This window comes from Ammodytes marinus (genome assembly GCF_949987685.1).
Source record: "Ammodytes marinus genome assembly, chromosome: 9".
Taxonomy (NCBI): domain Eukaryota; kingdom Metazoa; phylum Chordata; class Actinopteri; order Uranoscopiformes; family Ammodytidae; genus Ammodytes; species Ammodytes marinus.
Genome location: NC_137213.1, coordinates 20,429,745 through 20,449,407, shown reverse-complemented (window position 1 = coordinate 20,449,407; position 19,663 = coordinate 20,429,745). Strand labels below are relative to the sequence as shown.

Sequence of the window (19,663 nt, the reverse complement as noted above, 5' to 3'; positions counted from 1 at the left end):
ACAAAGGGCTGTGCGCTGTAAGTGGGATTTTTTGCACTTACACTGCCCAACACAACCCTTCTTGCATTTGCATGAGACAAGTTCATAACTTGACTGGCCTGCATCTGGTAGGCATGTCCAGAAGGGTTCATAGTCCCCCTCAGGTGACTTTGACCAGCCCCATTCGCACGGTGAAGGTAGTTCTGGTGTTGCTGCCCTCCTTGGTATACAGCTCTCTTAACATGCTATTCTAGGGCAGCCTTGGTAGGGGGGATTGTTTGCACAGTGTCACAACCCGTCAATGCATGGAACACTGGTAGTGCACATGCTTTCTCGGGCCCGAGCCCTGCTGCAATTTCATGGGCTGCCAAATATCGAAAATTCTTACCAGTACCGAAAGCCAACCAAAGCTCATCCACTGGTTGTAGAGTCTGAGCCACTGCCACAGCCAGCACCACAACATCAGTATCAACTGTTTGAATCATAATTTTGTGGTGGCCGTTTCTTGCTGCATGGGCTACGTGCAATAACATGCAACTATCCGCTTCCTCATGCGTGCAAGGAGCAATCGATGTCCTATCTGGGAGAGGTGGCTTGCTAAGGACTTCCATGTCACTTGTGATGACAAGCCGTTTATCCTCCTGCACAAACCATCTGAGCAGAGCCTCCGAGAGAAAGGCAAACAACTCAGTCTTATTGCTGTCAACTCTAAGAAAGTTTTGCCAGTTCCTTGGAATGGCTGCATCACCTACCACACGTCTCTGAATTCCAGTGCCACGCTTTGCTCTCGTAGCAGCTTTCAGAGAGTCAGACAAGTAGCGGTCCCACACCAGATCAAGCCTGGACACAGTTTAAAACTTTCTGGTCAGATATGGAATGAAGATCACATGGGCATAGTCATTGAAGGTTTTTACTGAACTTGGTTTCAGCATCTGGATGATGGCTGCCCCATCTACAATGGTGCAGGTAACCTTTGGAGTGTCAGAGTACGCACTGTGAACTTGTTCCAGGCATGGAAGCAGATCACTCTTCACTCCCAGTCGGAGACCTCCCCCATCAGAAAGCGCTGGTGGAAATGGTTGGTTCTCGTGTCGAAAGAACTCCTCTAGGTTTCCATCTCGGGTCTGGCAAGCAATGAATAACCTTGAAAAGAGCTCCATGTCCTGTTTGAGAGAGACCATTTTCTGTTTCGGTTTTGATACTCTCCTCACGGTTTAAGTACCAAACACCAGAAGCTTATTTCTTGGTATGGTGTTGTCCACTGTCTTTGTTCTCTCAACAAGGCGTTCTTTGGTGAAAGCCTTAAATTGGTGCTCTCCTATCTGCTTCACCTTTCTGACTACCTCAGCAGCTGAAGGTCCAGCAAGTTCCTTTGAGTGGAGAACAATCAGGTCCTTGCTTTCCTCTTCAAATGGATTTCCAAAGTGTTCCATTGCACTGACCAAATATTGTACATCTTTGATGAATGAGACCTGGACACTTGTTGTTTGGTCATGGTGACGTGTGTTATCTGATTTCTTGGAATCAATCTCAAACTCCTGTATGGATCGTGCAAAAAAATAATACTGGTTTGACACCGAGATCACCCATATCAGACATAAAAGTGATGGCTGCAATCTTGAAGATGTCAGCCATCTTGAATATTTAATGACACATTTAGATTATCCAAAAGACATTTACCAAGTACTATGTATGGTAAATAAGTCTGAAACATCATATTATATCCATCATTCATAAGCGAACAGTTGTTACTGACAGCCATTTTGAAAGATGGCTGCCATGGGCGCCATTTTGAAAATTCATGGTGGCTCCATATCCAAATCTTTTGAGAATGCCTTTGGCTATAAGTGTACCAAATTTCATGCTTTTATCACAAAATGCACGATCGTTCTGGTTACCAGCTGCACTAATAGTTAAAAATGACTGAGAAAACATAGTTTCAAAAACATCAAATTTGTGTCTGTAAGACATTAAAATAACATTGAAGAAAAAGAGAGACACCAGTGAAACACATTTTATCTAACATTAAGTAAAAACAGACGATATGTGCAAAAGTTTTCAAATAAAGACACATTCAGTAACCTTTATGTGGGCAGCTGACTGCTGAAATAAATGCTTCACAAAATTGCAGAATCCAGCAAAATAGTGAAATGTGGTTGAGAGTTGAATTTCACCTCACCTTTAGCGGCAACTCTGCTGTAGCTTCACCTATATTGTATACATGAGCCACACTGACACAAATTGATGTGAAAAATAAAAATCAAGTCAAGAGTGGTATCCCAATGAGGTCCAACAGCTTAGATAAAAGGATTCAAAGTGCCACAGAAAAGCTACGGGTAAGTACAAGTAGGTAATTTGAATTTTCTAATAACAAAAACAAAACTAAACACTCTGTAAAGTTCAGTTTTGTATAGTTAATTAATTAAATACATTTAAAGCGGCAACGAGTAACATTTAAATATCTTTTAAACAGCCTAATTTTTCCTCTGATAATCATAAATTACCTTTAACAGCAAACGAGACCATCAGTGCAAAGAAAGACGTTTTTATATAGTTTTTATTACTGCATTTGATCTGGTCGTACACCCAGTCCGATTTTCGGTTCACGCGTGCATGCTCTATGGTCACATATCCGTATTGGTCGCAGATTTCAGTGTGGCGCAGGAACGTGAATTGAAAAGCCTATCACTCCAGGTGAGGGAAGGGGAGCGGGAGACCAGATCCCAATTCACCAGATGTGGGACAAAGACTACGTTTGTGCGGGACAATGCGGGACAAAGTGCCGTTTTTTTAGCAAAATAAACTCGTGTCACCACCGGTAATGCCAGAGACACGGCTTTCTAAATTAAAAAAACACTATCTTTAGATCAGCGTGCAGCAGTTAAGTTAGCTACTGTTAAACAAATAGAGCATTAAGGCTGCGGCTTCACATTAAAAGCATTTCACTGGCTTCACATTAGCATTTCACTTGACAAACGTGAGTTGGCTTTTATTTTGAAGTAACAGGAAAGTGAACGTTGAAGCACTGCAGGCAGCACCTTCACAGAGCCACTGAGCCCAGCAGCCTGATACACACACACAGACAAACGGAGACTGCTGTCTCCTGACAGCTATCGGATAAATGCCAGATTATAAAACACGCATTTAAAAAGGGGGGCTCACTTTCAATAACAATGCGGGACAACGTCTCAATTTGCGGGACGTGTGAAAAGTAATGGAAATGCGATCTGGTCATCCTAGAAGGGGAGCGGGAGCCTTGTTTGAGACAGTTATTTGTCGTCATAATGACTGATAACGGGGCTGAACCATCAAAGAAAAAAAAATAAAATGCAATGAAGAAAAGCTCAAAGGGAGAGTGATAGGCGGGCGGGAGGGCGTTGCCAAGCAACGTATACACAATTTCACGCAGCGAACCTAGACTGCAGTGTTTACTCCTAAATGAATGAGCGGTAGCCTACTAAAACAAAGTTTACTTTGCCTCACCAGCATCATCAGATGACCATTATTCATCTGAAATAGTCATTATTTACAACAACATAAACACATTACCTCATCGTGATCCATAACTAACTGCCGTCTCTCGTTCATTCGCTTTGTGTGGGGACTGGGGACACATACTCGTTCAGCTCCGTGAGAGGTGACAATGGATCAACTCATTGCAATCAGGTCAGGTGTAGTTGATGCTGTGTCACTAACCACTCTCACCGAGCCGAAAAGAGTCCGGTGCCCTCACACTTTCAACACACGGACACGCACTATATTGCTTCCTGATTATTTGAATCTTGAGGCCCTGCACGAGCTAGAAAACAGCTTCACGACAGCTGGCGTCGTAAAAATACTACCGCTTTTGTTCAAAGGTGTCGCCAACGTGCCGACTTACTCGTTGTACCTTTAATGGGCAAGATTTTATCCGTAATGCGATAGCTAATTTTAATTTTTTTTAAAAAATTGAATGGCTCAACTCTGCAGATCAAAGGACCTGTGCAGTTCAAATCGGCAAAGTTTTAACTGCCTAAACTGGGCATCTAATAATCATGAACTTCTACAAACAGTGTTGTTTACTTGATTAATATTGGTACAAACAGTTCAGAAGTCCTGGATTGATTCCTGGTGAACACAGTCATGCTCATGTTACTAATTATTACTACTTATTGTCCTACTTAAAGTAAGAGCCACAGCTGTACAGCACAAGTACATTCACAGAGACCCGTGAAATCAAAATATCTGAAAGAGCAGTATGTCCAGGAGAAAACATAGTACAAAATACTTTGCCTGAAAATGGTTCAAATGGCTTCTAAACTCCCCTCCACCAAAAACAGACAGTGTTGAGTTTTCAACGGCCCCATGTTACCTCTAATGACTGACAATAACATACAAGAAAAAATAATGGAAATCACTTTACATGGCTTCAAATACCCAGCTATAACAGCTATATAAGAAGTCTCTTTTCTGACTGTAACAACGCTAAATACATTCAGAGAGGTAAAGATCTAAAAAGAGTGTGTGCTTAAAGCGTGCTTAATGCCACAGTCAAACCAGTGATTAGTGAATGTTGGAATGTCAAGGTGAACTAATATGAAAAATAAAGTCTTTCCAGTCCCAGGAGGCCCATCTAAAGGGAGGAGGTATCTGTGGGCATAAGTTGCAGGCTGCTGTTGACCTGGAAGCGAGTTTCATCTGATATACCGTACTGCTCCAAAGGGTCCTGTGGAGAAAGCAGACTCTGAGTGAGAAAGCAAAAGCTCAGAGTAACCTAAAGTATAGAAGCAGAATAAAACGTAATATACAACTGAGAAGTAACACAAGCTATCAGACAAATGTAGTGGAGTAAATAGTGTTGATATTTACTTTTCACCCACCGTTTTATCTAGTGGAGTATGCTATACTACCACTAAGTAGGAGTTAAGTTGAATAAAATGGAAATACTCATAAGTAAAAGAAGGCTACCTTGAAAGTTTTACTGAAGTACAGTACTTGAGTGAATGTACTTTTTACCTCTGCTTTTAAGTTGTTCAAAAGTTAATGTATGTGCTTTTTTAAGTACCAACAAATTGAATTCCATATATGTAGGTCCTTTTTGATGTCTAGAAAGTAAATCTCAACAGCAAAACGTTGCAGAACTTTAACTACCAAACTACTTCCCTATACTATTCCCACTACTACCCTCTATGGATCTATCTTCTACTGATAATGATGAGGTCGATGTACATTCCAGTGGGTAGAAACTTGGCAACAAATACAATTCATGCTTTATATCTTCCTTATGTGTTTGATATAAATACCATCTGTGTGGCATTGAGTGGATTAAAATGCTGCTGGGAAGAGTCCTACCTTGCCAGTGAGCCTGTGGATTTCAGTTCGATAGAAAATCAGGTTCTTCCTCATGAACTCGTAACTGCAAGAGAAGTAAAAATGCATTTAACGTTAAAACAGGGTTCAAACAAATACAAATAATATGAATGTAACTAGGCTTGTAACATATTCTTAATTAACCCTGTTTGGGTTCAGTAAGCACATTTCTACAGGTCACAATGTCATATTAACCAAATCATTGCAACAGAATATTTTGGCACAAATGTATAAACATAGGAGTGGATGTTCCACCCAGAAGCTAGCCATAAAACGTTGGCTGTGTGTTGGTTGTAGACTGTTATTTGAAGAATGTCAGCCGGATAAGCTCAGATCATAGGTACAGTAGCATCATCAGTATAATAAACACCAATAGGAAGCCATAACGCTAAGATCCTCCAGTATCATTCCTGGTTTTGGAAGCTTTATGGATTCCCTAGCAAAAAGAACACAGTGACGTGAAGATGGATCAGTTGAAGACTGCTCCACGCAAGTGACATTGCCGACACTGCGTCTCTGAAAACAGCTCCATCATTATGGGCCGGTTTCGCAGACATGGATTAAGCCTAGTTCTGGACTAAATTGTACCTTCAATAGACAATCTCCATTCAAAATTCCGTTTAGTCCAGGACTAGGCTTAATCCATGTCTGTGAAACTGGCCCAATGTCTATTACTGGCGGTTCAAACACACAGAGTTGTTCAGACCTGCAAAAGCCACAACCAACAACAGAGCAGTGTTCACTTACAGATGTTTGAGCCCTTTTGGCTTTAGGGAACTCACTTTTTGAGACTAACAAAATAGGTTCTATAATGTGGCCATAGTTTTGTTGAAACAATATAGAAATATTGCTGTTTTTAGTTGTTTTTCCTAGATTACCATCGGCATATATATATATATATATATATATATATATATTAGAGGTGGGCATAGATTAATTTTTTAAATCTAGATTAATCTAGATTAATTTTGAAATTAATCTAGATTAATCTAGATTAAAATGGCTCATTTGAATTCATTCATAATATGTGTGTGCTCCCTAAATAATGACTCAAAGTAAGTCTTTGAGAACGTGTTTCTCAAGCCAGGTGGCGCATCAGACCAGGGGCTCATCTCCTGTTTCCAACATGCATCACAAACTGCTTGAGGAAGCTGTTCTACTATGATAATTGGTGATGAAAATAAATAATGTTCAACAAGATGTACTTGTGTTTACAAACTGTTTATTCAGTTAAACATGAACTTTGAACTGTAGGCCATAAGAGGTAACGATGAATTGTTTAGGGCTGCAACTAACGATTATTTCAATAATCGATTAATCGGTCGATTATTTTTTCGATTAATCGATGAATCGGATAAAAAAAATAAACATTTGTAAATGCTGCATCTTTATTCAAAAACTGAACATTACTTCAAATTCACAGTGCACACTGAAGTGTCAAAACACCAGGTTATTGCTCCAACGTCCCGGAACTATTAAAAGTAATATTAAATGATAAAAAATTAATAATAAACTTAACTGGGATAACACAAAAAAAAACATACAATGTATGATATACATTTATACAGTATAAGGGATGTCCATGGTAAACCAGTCAACCGATAATATTTTTAACCGGTAAATACTAACGGTTAAAAAAATTAAATCATCTTAATTTCTCTCAGATGACAGGAGAGTTAATTTGTATTGATATTGATACCATTTTCAAGACTCCTTAACGATCCAAGTCTTTATTGATATCAAAATTGATAATTTTCTATTATTTTGTTGAAATAGAACTTGTATTATTGCTTTAATTGCTGATATGATCATAGCTCTAGATAGGACATTAAACAGGTCATAATTCCATTCCATCTTTACTATCTATTTTATCTTGCTGGGAAAACAAGTTTCGCCAAAATCTCAAATTTCTTTTTTTTTGTGTTGCATTTGAACACATCAATCATATTACTGAGCCGGCCTGAACACATCACAGTTGACATGTTTGCTACTTTTTTTAAGCTAACTAGCTTTATATCCTTCCGATTTTAACATGGATTTAAAATCTGGATCACTATTTTTAACTGACGGGACTTTCTACACCGTTCGGTTGTATGATTACTGCCGCTGCATTGAATGACTGTTGATGCGCCGATGCCGATTCTCCGAGCACGTCTGCACACCGTCTGCAGCAGCAGCTGACAGAGTTTTTTTGGACTAGACGGATACTGAGTTGATGGAGTTTTTTTTAACCCAAAGAAAGCAAAGGTACAACACTTTTATATAGGCCTGCAGTCCAGTGTTAGATATGACCAAAATACAAGCTGTGGCCGCTCACACTATAGCTTTCCCGCACGTGAAGCGAGCCTTCACGTGCGGAAGGGGGTTCACCCCGACGGCGAACAGCATCTCCCCTGAGCCGAACAGGAGGTGGAATTAAGAGATTAACGGCGATATTTTTTTTATCGCCCGATAAGAGTCTGGCGTTAACGCAGCCGTTAACGCCGTTATCGGCCCACCACTAATATATATATATATGTGTGTGTGTGTGTGTGTGTGTGTGTGTGTGTGTGTTTACAACAACAACAATGATGCTCCACTGTTAAATGTTGACATCTAATCAGTTTCAAACATATGCGACAAGCTGTTTCCTCAAAATTGTGTTATCAAATCGTACATCATGTTAAGTGTAAGGCAACTAATGACCATTTTTTACTGTTGTTTGTTTTGTCTCTTACCTTTGTTTTTAGTCTTTAAAATGTCAAAAACAGAAGTCAAAGAATTCAGTTTGTAATAATATCAAATGGAGAACCTTTAGTATTTTTACTTGAAAATGTAATAAAATTACTTGCAGCCAAATTTCAGGTCACCAAACATAGACCTATGATCTCAGTCAGTCCTACCTGGCCTTGATGATGGAGTCCATCCACTCCCCACACTGCTCCTCAGAGTCACACTCAAACAGATACTTTTTCTCTGCTTCATCCAGAAATGCTACAATGAAAAGAATACATAAATTTACTCAGAAAATTCATGAAGATTAACTGTAACATAAAGTCAGAAGTAATGGACTCTGATACACATACATATGGCATTTTAGTGACATATCAAAATAAAAACTCAAACTCAGTCAGTAAACAAGAAAGTGCAGGTTATTAACTTGCAATATGATATAAAATACACTGCAGCTCACCAATAGAGAAGGTCTGGCTGTCCTCCCTCTCCACCCGACACTGCTCCAACAGCAAAGCTCCAATTGGCTGACAAATAAATAGAGAATTCATTAATATTCACGGTGTTGGTGTAACTTTTACCATAAGTGGTTTCACTTGTATCATGCAGTACTAGGCCTACAGGTAAGACAATTAACAGAGAGAGAGAGAGAGAGAGAGAGAGAGAGAGAGAGAGAGAGAGAGAGAGAGAAATATTGTGTCAATAAAGGCATTGGGCCTATGAACAGGTGTTCAAACATCGACAGACCTCCTCCTCATCTGTCCGGAAGTAGAAGAGGAAGTTAACGACGAGTTTCACCAGCCTCTTCTTCAACACTGTATAACAACAAAGGGGAACTGAGTTGAAACACATACAGTCACCGCAGCTCCTGAATGACACGTACCGTTTCTATGACGGTGGTTGACCCTGACAAAAGCTGCTGCTAGTACTGATGTTGTTCGAATGACATGAAACGGAAGTGGACTCGGTGTGTAACAAACCGTAGCCTACCGTCTCCTTTCTTGGGTCCTCGCATCCCCATCTCGGCTGCCTTCTCCGAGGGCTGGCGGCTCAGCGACACCAGTTCCTTCTCGTTGAAACGCATCACGGTCAGCGGCGTACTGAAAGTCAAGAGGCTGAAGACGCTCACGAGGACACTTTCGCTACCGCCGAGCCATTCCCATGTATTTTAACACACTAACAGAGTGAGATAACAGGAGGGAATATCTGTAAAAAAGTAGTTTTTATACCGTCGATGCCTCACTATCTGACGTTCTCCAACAGGGACGGACTGTGCTTGGTCATTTCAGCCAGCCGACATCTCTCCTCGCCACATATCGGACACACACCTTATAGGTCCATGACACACACTCGTCTTGGTTGGCTGGAGTGACACTCCTTGCTGGCAATATCGGACTACGGAACTCGATGAGGGCCAATCTAGGCGAACAGTGTACGCTAGTATTCAAGTGGGACAGTTTTGGTAATTTCACGTTTCATGTCCCTTAATCCATTAGCCTATAACAACTAAATACATATTTTTAAACTATGCTTGTGTTTTACACAATTTAAAAATAAAAATGGAAAAATACCAAACAGATAAAGTTATGCCTCTTCAAACCCCAACTGACCGTACAAATTAAAGGGATATTGGTAAGTGGGACACCCACTGTTAAATTGGGACGGTCAAGTGTTGCTTAAAACAAACAGATAGGCAAAGGGGGAGAAATGACCGAATATGATGTATTTATCTTTTAAACTTCGAAATATAGCATTTGTTCTTATTAATCACGACATAAAACTCATCAATGACAAGAATAAATAAAACATAAACTTTACATTTGAATTTCTCTCTAAGTTTGGAATACCTGTAACTCCAAAGGAGTAGCCTATACCCTAATCATGGATGCTGTCCCCTCATTATGTTATTAGGTACAGGGAACAAGGACCTGTATGACAGATTCCCAATCTAGCAAATATGCCTGCTCCTGTGGGACAGATATGTTTTTTTTCTTCACCAAAAACAACAATAGAGGTACAAGTCACCTATTTCAGAATTATATTATCTGTGTGCCTTATGTTGTGAATTTGGCCAACTGGAGCAATTTTGGAACATAGGCTACCTTGTTTGGAAAATCATTTGTACTACCCATAGGTACTACCATGTTAACATCTTTTGAAAAACAAAATAAGAGCAGTATCTTTTAAAATCTTCATAGATATTATTCAGAAAGTTCCTGTCTTAGCCTACTTACAGGACATCAATCTAAACTGCTCATTTTGTGATGTAGGCCTACTCCCTGAAACATTTCTTCATCTATTCTGGCACTGTGACCGTACTAAAAGCGTGTGGAAGAACTTGAACAGATTTTGATTTTACTCTTTGTTTAAAAATGTTTTGGTTTGGTTTCCCTAAAAGTAACAAAACGATCAAATAACGGTTTATTAGGCTACTAATCTAAAAATGTCACATAGCCTACAACTAACTTTTTTTTTACTTGAACAACACCAAACCAAACAATACATAGGCCTAAAACTATTAACTAGCCTACTCCCCAAATAAGAAAACGACTAACGATTAAAACAATTAGGCTATTATAGGCAATGTAGGTTATCTTCTGTTTGTAATGCTAAAGCTCACTGGCTTTGTAAATTAATAGGCTATTGTATCCCCTGGCATGGCATTTGTTGATTTTTGGACCTGTTTACAAAACAAAGAAGAAATAAATTATTTTTTTGTGGGTTATTCTCTACTGTCCAGGAGGTGGTGGTAATACAGTAGAAGCTTTTCGCCAACCGCCAAAGACCGAAGCAGAAGAAAAAGAAGCTACTCGCTCATGCGCATTACGCACGTATGGTATGTCGGCATGATCTTCTCGTTGTGGTGTTGGTGAGTGTTTCGGGAAAAAAATTGTTCGTAACATCTTGTGAAGTATAGTTAACGCTTTGTCGTTTAGTTGACCAATCTATCATCGAACATTCAACGTTGTCTACGTTTTACGTGTCGTTCGTTCATTTGTATTTGTCTAAATCCATTCATTACTGGCTGATAACACTGTTAGCTTAGCAATAGCATTGTCGTACCTTACGTTATGCTAACGCACTACACCTAACAATGTTGTAGTCGCAGATACATGACACAATACAATGCATTTAAACGGCTTGGAGTGATACAACTTCCCTATTAACTGCAATTATTGATCTTTAGTACTTAAAAAAAATGCTTCCTTTATATATTACTTTACTTCCAACAGTTAGACCGGTCTCTTCTATCATCTTCAATGGTCTGAGAAGTAATTGTTTTGGTTGTAAAATAGGCCTACATTAAACTTCAAGCTAGACTGCGACAATAAATGTTTGTGTTTTAACGTTTTTAACAACTCTTGAAATACAGAGTGCACTTGCTTTACTTAATAGGCTCCTTAAACGATATACATTTAATTTAAGTTACACACTTACATGAATACCATAGTCTTGTAATGTTTAATTATAAGTGGTAGTGTGACTTCACTCATGTCACTGTATTTTACAACAACACAGGACTACATGGTTATATATTATTCTTTATTTACATCATTGTGTTTTATGTGTCCTATAGTTAATCAGGAAGGATCTGCTTTGAGTATCGGTCCAGTGTTCACTGGGCATACACGTGTGGGTGTCTGCGTGACTGGGCCCATCACCTTGCAAAGATGGATTTCCAGCATCGAGCTGGAGGGAAGACGGGGAGCGGTGGGGTGGCGTCCTCCTCTGAGAGTAACCGCGACAGGCGAGAGCGGTTACGTCAGCTGGCCCTGGAGACCATTGACATCAACAAAGACCCCTACTTTATGAAGAATCATTTAGGGTCGTACGAATGCAAACTTTGCTTGACGCTTCATAACAATGAGGTGAGGAGTCACAAAATGTGGATTATGTCATCTGAACTTGGTGTTATGTCTTGTTAAAGGAGAAAAATGCTAAATGCTCTCCTTCTTCGTTACAGGGCAGCTACTTGGCTCACACTCAAGGAAAGAAACATCAGACCAACTTGTAAGTACACATCTTGTCTTATCAACCCTTACCCGTCTCACATGGAAAATGCTGTAGAGCAGCAACCTATTGTGTCTGATTTAACAGTTATAAACTATATTTGTTGTATTTTACAGAGCGCGGAGAGCAGCCAAGGAGGCAAAAGAAGCTCCTGCTCAGCCAGCTCCAGCAAAAGTAAAGGTTGAGGTCAAGAAGTTTGTCAAAATTGGTCGACCAGGTTACAAAGGTAAGATGGCTGTGCTCTTAAGTATGATTGCAGTCATAATTAAGTTTATGTTGATAGTGGTTTCACTGCAAATGTATTTGTATTTTGACATGTGGTCATGCCTTTCTCTTCTTCATAGTAACAAAACAGAGGGACCAAGAGACAGGACAGCAGTCTTTACTTTTCCAGGTGAGTTTGTTTGGTGTGCGTCTGCCTTTTTGGTGAGTCAGGCTTGCTGTTTCCTATTTAAAATCGTTACATTTTAATATGAGTAGTCTTATGAAACGGAGAATACTTTGTGATCCGATCTCAATGCATCTTGAGAGTGTTTTCACCTGTAGTTAGAGCTGTATTCATGTGATCAGATCACAAAAACCACATGTTAAAGACAAGTGGAAACGGGGTCTTATTGATCTGTACGTTAATGAATGGAACGAAGCCGTGAATTTACAGCAGCCCAGAGTGAATTGTAACACAGCTTACCAAACTGTAAACTGCTGCACAGTAGTCATATTTGTCCGAAATATTTACAGAAAGCACATGCTTTGTATTTAGGCTAATAAGTTTATTTTTATTCATCACAATTCATTCAAAAGTATACCGTTCATTATGGGACAGTATGAGACATACAGTAGTCTAAATTACATTATTGAGTGGGACTACAGATTAAGAATATAGAAAATGTAATTAAATCATCTAGTGTTTAAATCTGCTCACTCAAGTTTGGCGTTTAATTGCATAATGTCACGTTACGCACTGAGTGAACTATCGGTAAAATAAATAAATGAATCAATTTAGTTATTTTCTGACAGCAGTTTTGCCTTCAGCTCTCTGTTTTTCTGCTGTTCTGTGATAATTCAGACAAACTCTTCGGTGAAGTAAGCGGCACACTTTTTTATGTCAGCTGCTCGCAATCAGTCTGTTTGTGTAAAGTTAGTGGCACAAGATCGTTCCATATTATGCGGAAGAAGAGTCAAATGAGGTGCCCAACACCCCATTTATGTGAACGCACACAGAGCCTTAATAAAGAGAACCTGTTTCAAAATATGAAGTTGATTTTCGCCGTTGTGATACCCATTATCTCTTATTAGGGCTCTAGGTTATGTTGAGCCATTTCATGAAAAGAGAGCCAGGCTCTGTTGAGTTTTCTTCGTAGTATACCCCTCATAAGTTAACCTTTTCACCATACACAGTCTGTATAAAAGCTAAAAAGTTTGGTCACATATAGGGATAGGGCCGATCCAATATCGGTATCGGGTTCGATATGGCTGCAATCTACGTATCGGATATCGGACTGACAACTATAAAATAAATATTCATTTTAAGACCATAGCTATGTGATATAGCACACATTAATATTAGAATTAGCAATTCACAAGATGAGTTCTGGTGTTCTGCATTCAAACAGTTCAAAGCTGTTAGGGTTAAGATAATCCTAAATGCATTTGTGTATATGTGTTACTCTTTTAAATTAAAATTGCTATGTTGCCTAAGCCTTCCTAACCTTACACCTCACATCACCACCAACAAAGACATTAATAATTATTATGATATCGGACACTATCGGTATTGGCCTTGATATTGTCTTTAGCCGTTAAGGTTCGACCATCAAAGACAATACCAGGTTTCTTATTCTCTGTTCATTAGATTGACTACCCAGAGATCGCTGAAGGAATTGGACCCAGGCATCGTTTCATGTCTGCTTATGAACAGCGCATTGAGCCTCCAGATCGTCGCTGGCAGTACCTGCTTTTAGCTGCTGAACCATATGAGACTATTGCCTTTAAGGTGAGTGGAACCTGTGCTTCTATGGGGTTCAAAATATTTTCATTCTTGCTCTGACTTAACATCAACCTGCTTTGTTCTTTTAGGTACCCAGTAGAGAAATTGATAAAGCAGAAAACCGCTTTTGGACCCACTGGAACAGAGAAACTAAACAGGTATTGATAAGCTGACTAGCATTTGTTACCACAAAGGTAACCTGGCTATTTTATTTGAGAACAGTAAACAGGTGGTTTAACCTGTCTTTCATGTTATTTTTCCTCCCAGTTCTTCCTACAGTTCCACTTCAAGATGGAGAAATCTCTTCAGCAGTCCAGCGGTCCAGCTCCCCCTCTGGGTGTGAAACGCCCCCCTCCTCTCATGAGTGGAGTTGGAAATCGCCAACCAGATAGTATGCCCCCTCCCCCGCCAGGAGGCATGTCCATCCCTCCTCTCCCACCTGGTGCCCCGGGCGCCCCCCACATGCCCCATCGGATGCCCATGCCCCCCATGCCAATGAGACCACCTCCTCCTGACGGCCTTATGTCTAATAATTGATCCCCTACCAGCGTGTCATGATTACTCTATTTCATGGTGTGCACTCACACTGCCCTGCCTGTCTGCAATGACCATCTCCATTTAGATAGTTCAGGTTTATTCATTTTATGATCCCTACAAATTATGTTTAAAGACCCCATTTTGTTGACTTTTGTTTTATACATGTGTTGGTTTATGTAAGTGTGTAGGGCTGCCCATATGACCATACTGTTTTGTATAAATGCGTAGATACTGAATACGGAGCTATGATTGAAAATAGCTCATCTTTTAAGATGCTGTTTTTGTAATAAATTTTGTGGAGAAAAAAAATAACATTAGCATCTGTGTTTTCACAAAAATAGGGATTGATTGATGTATCCCGCAATCATGAGAGCAGACAAGAATAATAACACTGCAGAATCTCCTGAAATGTTTAGTCTTTTGGTTACTGTAAAAGCTTGAATTTACACAAAAGATACTTTTATACTGGGCTCTCTAAAGCCGTTATTAAATTAAAATTAGTAAATTACTTAACATAACATTATTGATAATCCTTCTAGCCACAGTAAGTAGTACTGCTTACAGTTAACCAAGCTGCCATTGTCGGTAAACAATGTATTCAAATTGCTGTTGATCTTTTAACACTAGAGGTAATCAAAGGATCACATGGACTTTTCAAATAAAGCAGTCGGCACAATAAATTCAATAAAATTGCAAATGTCTTTATGGGGAAGTCATAGCTCCATCACACAAACCCCCGTTTGACTAGCAAAGCAACACAAAGCTGTAACACATCGGCATTGGTTCTTTTTTGTCAGCGCAATGGAAGCACACATTTATGAGTTGGTGGTCGTATCTGAAGATGTGACGGAGAGAATGTATTACTGAGTTCAGGTGTGCCAACTTCTATTAAATAATGAAAATTGTTTGGGATATGAATTTGTGTCAGCCACAGTATAAAGAATGAACTCATGACTTAAGAGGCTTTTTCTTCTCCTGTTCTCCCGACTTTTTCTTCTTCATGGGCACTGGTTCCTCCTCCTCATCCACTTGATCCTCACCTTCATCGTCTGCTGTCTCCTCGGGTTCCTCCGTTTTGTCTCTTTCTTTCTTGTCTACGATTTCTTCATCCCTGTTTCTCTTGGTTCTCCTGTCCTTTAATTTCGGTCCTCCTTTCTTCATGAGCGTCTTGTCCGGTGTAGGCTTGTTTCTGAGACGACTGGATGTTTGTGCGGTGGCTCCCCTCTTCGACTTTCCTCTTTTCACTTCTCCATCTTCGTCTTCGTCCTCATCCTCCTCATCGTCAAGATCTGGCATCCAAGAAAATAAGACTTCCCATAGAGTTATCTCAGGCTGGAGAAGGGGAGAAAACATAGAGTAGTCTTGAGTTTGTGTATTTACCTCAACATTTGGTGATAAGAGTCAAATCAACAAATCACAAAGACCGTGTTACCTCTAGTGGGTGTCCTCTGTGTCTTACTGTGCCTGACCGTCTGACTGTCAGTGCATCTTCTTCCTCCTCCTCTGCTGTCCCCTGGCCGCGCAGAGCTTCTGTTTTTCATAAAAGATTCAACTCAGTTACAGAAGGCATGTCATGTTGGTCCTATGTTTTCCTGCTAGTCTACTTGCCATTTAGCCTCTGGCAGCCTGAGGTGAGCACCAGGATTGCAATGGCCACGAAAAGACAGCGGTTGAGGGTGACATTCTCCCACGGTCTTTCAATCTGGGTCATGTTTTGGATGGACATAGCTTTACGCAAGCTAGCTGAGGGAAACACAAGTAGCAGGATGGGAAGCTTTTATTGGAATCCACTAATGTGATAATAATGTGAATAAAATAGTATGAAGCTGAGGAGGGTTAATGTTGAGGATGGGAATGACTCACTTGTTCTGGGGAAGCTGGGCTCCCTGGGTAAAGTTTTGGGTTCTGCTCTTGGTTGCTGTGGAATTGGAGCCATTTCCTATTGAAAAACAACATGTAACTTACAAGGAAGATTTGTTTGTGTGTGTGTGTGTGTGTGTGTGTGTGTGTGTGTGTGTGTGTGTGTGTGTGTGAGATTAATTATTTTGATGATTTTCCAACTAACCTCTCTTACTTTTCTTGTAGCATACATTTCTGAAACAGACAGATGGAGATTTACTGATTGTTGATATCATATATCATAAACAACAAAAGCCAAGACAACAAGGCTGTCAATCTGGAACTCATTTATCCGTATTAATTTTTAGGCAAAATCATACATCATTGTTGGCCGACATATTTTATTACCCATTTACACAAAATATTGACAACACTGAGAGTCTTCAGGGAAGCTGTGCATTAAGCTAAATGCTTACACCTGCCTGGGGACCATATATTCTGAGTTGCCATATAAAAAAATACATTATCCCTTACTTACATGGACCGTTTAAGACTTTAAGAGCTAAGTTGGCTTCTGTGTTAGGAGAGAGTGATTCTTATTTCACCCACCATCCAGTCAGCTGGGCTGAGGTGCATTATCACCATAATACTTTTGAACAGGAGTCATATTTCACTGGCTCCCTGGGCTGCTGCTCTCAAGTATTTATAGAGTTGAACAATATATGTACAATGGATGTAGGCTTTTTATCTGCAGGCAGTAGAGAGTTTGAGTTGTTTGTTTGTGTGTGTGCGTGTGCACGTTCGTTTGTTTTCACCTGGTCTGCGGATCTGTCGAACAGGCTTCTGTGGAGGTGGATCTGCCCTTGGTGGCCCTAACTCCTCCTCAAATGTCTCGTAGCTTTCTTCCATCCGTTTCCTTAGAGGAAGATGGAAGTGGTTCAAAACTCAGCTTGTTAAAATCAAATATTTCTCAGATGTATTAATTTACATATACTGTACACAAAGCTTTGCATATGAACCTGGCTGTAGTCAGAGGCCAGCTCAACCTATAGACTGTTGGAAAGTCAATGGATCACAATGTCACTGCTGTTGTTGTCATCAGTATTCTTCTCTTTTACCTCTAGTAAACAAGTTATTTCCATTGTCCCACCACTGTTTCATTTTGGCTGCACTAAAGGATAGGAGTAAAAGACTTCTCCTGTTGAGACCAAAGCAGTTCCTGACCTTCACATTTAGAGAAGAATGCCGCGAGGCCTTTGTGTTTTACATGACATTTCTACTCGGACATAGGGCTAATGTCCTAGCAGCCCTATAAATAGATGAAGCAATGCAGCTGCAGAGGGACAGATGGACACTCGCCGCATATAAATACACAAAAATAAATTTCCATTTTTCCCCCTGGCTTGCCTTCCCTGTTCTTAACCTTTGACCCTGGTTGAAATAAGGACCTACCTGTCTCAACATTTGGGGTCCCCCGGGCAGCTACCTTTGTCACACAGCCTGTTGTTCCTCCGAGGAGATGGCAGCCGTGTCACACTCTGAACTGACTGACAGCCAAGCACAGGTGCCAGAGAATGAAAAAACAAAAAGGAAGTCAGTCATGGCTTTGACTGAGGCAGAGTTGGCATTATCGTGTGCGATACAGCTGTCAACTCACAAGAGAGGGAGAGGGGAAGGCCACACAGGTTATAAAAAGTTTTGGTAAACCCTGAACTATGGTTGAAAACCCCTTATTCAAATGTTGTGTTTGTTTTTGTTATCAAAGGAGTGACAATTTATCCAACAGATCTGAACAAAGGTAGCACCTCTAAAAACAAACAAAAAGGCTTTGTGCTTTGGATACATATGGAAACAACCCGAGCTGTGTTTGGTAAAGACTCTATTTTAAGTTGCTTTCCCTGCATGTATTTGGGAATAATGTGAACCCTTTGTTGTGTTTCACCAGCAGAGAGCGCTGCTGCACTTGGAAAATGGAGTCTCAAGCTGCTCAGCTCTATCACTGAAGTTTGACAGATGAAGTTGGGCTCTCTGGCATTAACTGGAGGCAATTTCCTTTTTATGAGCTGACCATCAGCCGCACCCTCTGCATCAAACACTTGACCATTTTGTAAATAAATATTTTTATTTATTTATTTGATGTCAAATTACATTAATTTGAATTAAAATAACATTCTTAGTGCATCTCTCCCAAGCAACATAGCAAACTTAAATAGGCAAGTGAATATTCTCATTGTGTGTGTGTGTGTGTGTGTGTGTGTGTGTGTGTGTGTGTGTGTGTGTGTGTGTGTGTGTGTGTGTGTGTGTGTGTGTGTGTGTGTTATTGATGACTCATATACCTTTTCCAGGTTTCTGCCCAATACCAGCTGAATAACATATTGCTGTATCCATCAGTAATCACTTTGAATTGGACATACTCTTTATAACCTTTGCCTTGTGTAGACTGACAAAGGTAAGGTTTGGTTCTCATATGGCACCTGCAGATGCATCACACTACATAACAAACAAAGGCGACAAAGCTAATCTTTGTCATTGAATCAGGTCAACAACTGGATAGATCGACATGAAATTCAGTTCAGATATTTATGTTGCCATGAGGATGATTGTAACAACTGGCGATCCTCAAATTTTTTCATCTAAGGCCATCATCAAGTCAAAATTATGATTTAGTATACTCCCTGGTACCATCAAAAGCTGTACTTTGAGTTTGTGCTACACACATAAACATGCCAACACAACAAACTAAAATGGTCAACACAGCAAACATAATACTAACAAAACATATGCATGTTGTTAGCATTGTCCCTATGAACATGTTAATGTTAGTGTTTAGCTGAAAGCACAGCTTTAGAGTACAGCCTGAGAGCTGCTAGCAGGGCTGTACATTATTAGTCCTGTTACAAATGATTGACTTCTGACCATTTAATGTCCTTAATAAGAAAACATATATATTATTATTAGAATTTGTACTTACTTTGGGGAATTATATGGTGGTAGCCTATAAATGGTTGAGATACCTTAACTTCTTTTCAAGTGCTTTTAACACAGTGCAAGCCCATCTAATGGGACAACAGCTCACCCAGATGGATGTCAATCCCCACCTCATACTCTGGGTGCTCTCATTCCTGACAGGCAGACACCAGAGAGTGAGAGTTAACGGCCACCTCAGCTCATCCAGAAAGATCTCTACAGGTGCTCCACAGGGCTCTGTCATCTCACCAGTTCTCTTCACACTCTACACCAACAACTGCA

General features: G+C 40.1%; 3 protein-coding genes across 4 annotated transcripts; 1 reads left to right on the top strand and 2 right to left on the bottom strand.

Moving 5' to 3' along the window:
• Positions 1-1,979: 1,979 nt before the first annotated feature.
• Positions 1,980-9,415, bottom strand: plekhj1 (pleckstrin homology domain containing, family J member 1). Of its 2 annotated transcripts, XM_080034748.1 has the most exons (7): positions 9,270-9,415; positions 9,031-9,140; positions 8,788-8,855; positions 8,501-8,567; positions 8,211-8,301; positions 5,311-5,374; positions 1,980-4,684 (listed from the first exon to the last, which is right to left on the bottom strand). In XM_080034748.1, the coding sequence occupies exons 2-7, from the start codon at positions 9,122-9,124 to the stop codon at positions 4,592-4,594; spliced, it is 477 nt and encodes a 158-aa protein (XP_079890874.1). In that variant the 5' UTR covers positions 9,125-9,140; positions 9,270-9,415; the 3' UTR covers positions 1,980-4,591. The 2 variants fall into 2 exon arrangements, with proteins under 2 accessions (XP_079890874.1, XP_079890873.1); XM_080034747.1 differs by having other exon boundaries at positions 9,031-9,415.
• A 1,443-nt stretch (positions 9,416-10,858) lies between these two features.
• sf3a2 (splicing factor 3a, subunit 2) lies at positions 10,859-15,328 on the top strand. The gene is made up of 8 exons (XM_080034804.1): positions 10,859-10,909; positions 11,618-11,909; positions 12,005-12,051; positions 12,168-12,277; positions 12,396-12,445; positions 13,904-14,044; positions 14,128-14,196; positions 14,306-15,328. The coding sequence occupies exons 2-8, from the start codon at positions 11,712-11,714 to the stop codon at positions 14,573-14,575; spliced, it is 885 nt and encodes a 294-aa protein (XP_079890930.1). The 5' UTR covers positions 10,859-10,909; positions 11,618-11,711; the 3' UTR covers positions 14,576-15,328.
• Positions 15,329-15,511: 183 nt separating this feature from the next.
• LOC307255970 (uncharacterized protein) lies at positions 15,512-17,935 on the bottom strand. The gene is made up of 7 exons (XM_080034805.1): positions 17,867-17,935; positions 17,230-17,330; positions 16,641-16,669; positions 16,439-16,514; positions 16,184-16,318; positions 16,008-16,105; positions 15,512-15,907 (listed from the first exon to the last, which is right to left on the bottom strand). Exons 2-7 carry the CDS (start codon positions 17,321-17,323, stop codon positions 15,524-15,526), a joined length of 816 nt encoding a protein of 271 aa, XP_079890931.1. The 5' UTR covers positions 17,324-17,330; positions 17,867-17,935; the 3' UTR covers positions 15,512-15,523.
• Between the last annotated feature and the right edge of the window lie 1,728 nt (positions 17,936-19,663).

Excerpts from the sequence above, each read along its gene's own strand:
- sf3a2 (XM_080034804.1), top strand. The coding sequence starts at position 11,712 with ATGGATTTCCAGCATCGAGCTGGAGGGAAGACGGGGAGCGGTGGGGTG. Across the intron at positions 12,052-12,167 it reads AAGAAACATCAGACCAACTT|AGCGCGGAGAGCAGCCAAGG; the intron begins GTAAGTACACAT and ends TGTATTTTACAG. Across the intron at positions 12,278-12,395 it reads TGGTCGACCAGGTTACAAAG|TAACAAAACAGAGGGACCAA; the intron begins GTAAGATGGCTG and ends TCTTCTTCATAG.
- LOC307255970 (XM_080034805.1), bottom strand. The coding sequence starts at position 17,323 with ATGGAAGAAAGCTACGAGACATTTGAGGAGGAGTTAGGGCCACCAAGG. Across the intron at positions 16,670-17,229 it reads TCGACAGATCCGCAGACCAG|AAATGTATGCTACAAGAAAA; the intron begins GTGAAAACAAAC and ends TGTCTGTTTCAG. Across the intron at positions 16,319-16,438 it reads GCCCAGCTTCCCCAGAACAA|CTAGCTTGCGTAAAGCTATG; the intron begins GTGAGTCATTCC and ends TGTTTCCCTCAG.
- plekhj1 (XM_080034747.1), bottom strand. The coding sequence starts at position 9,124 with ATGCGTTTCAACGAGAAGGAACTGGTGTCGCTGAGCCGCCAGCCCTCG. Across the intron at positions 8,856-9,030 it reads AGGACCCAAGAAAGGAGACG|TGTTGAAGAAGAGGCTGGTG; the intron begins GTAGGCTACGGT and ends GTTGTTATACAG. Across the intron at positions 8,302-8,500 it reads CAGCCAGACCTTCTCTATTG|CATTTCTGGATGAAGCAGAG; the intron begins GTGAGCTGCAGT and ends TTTTCATTGTAG.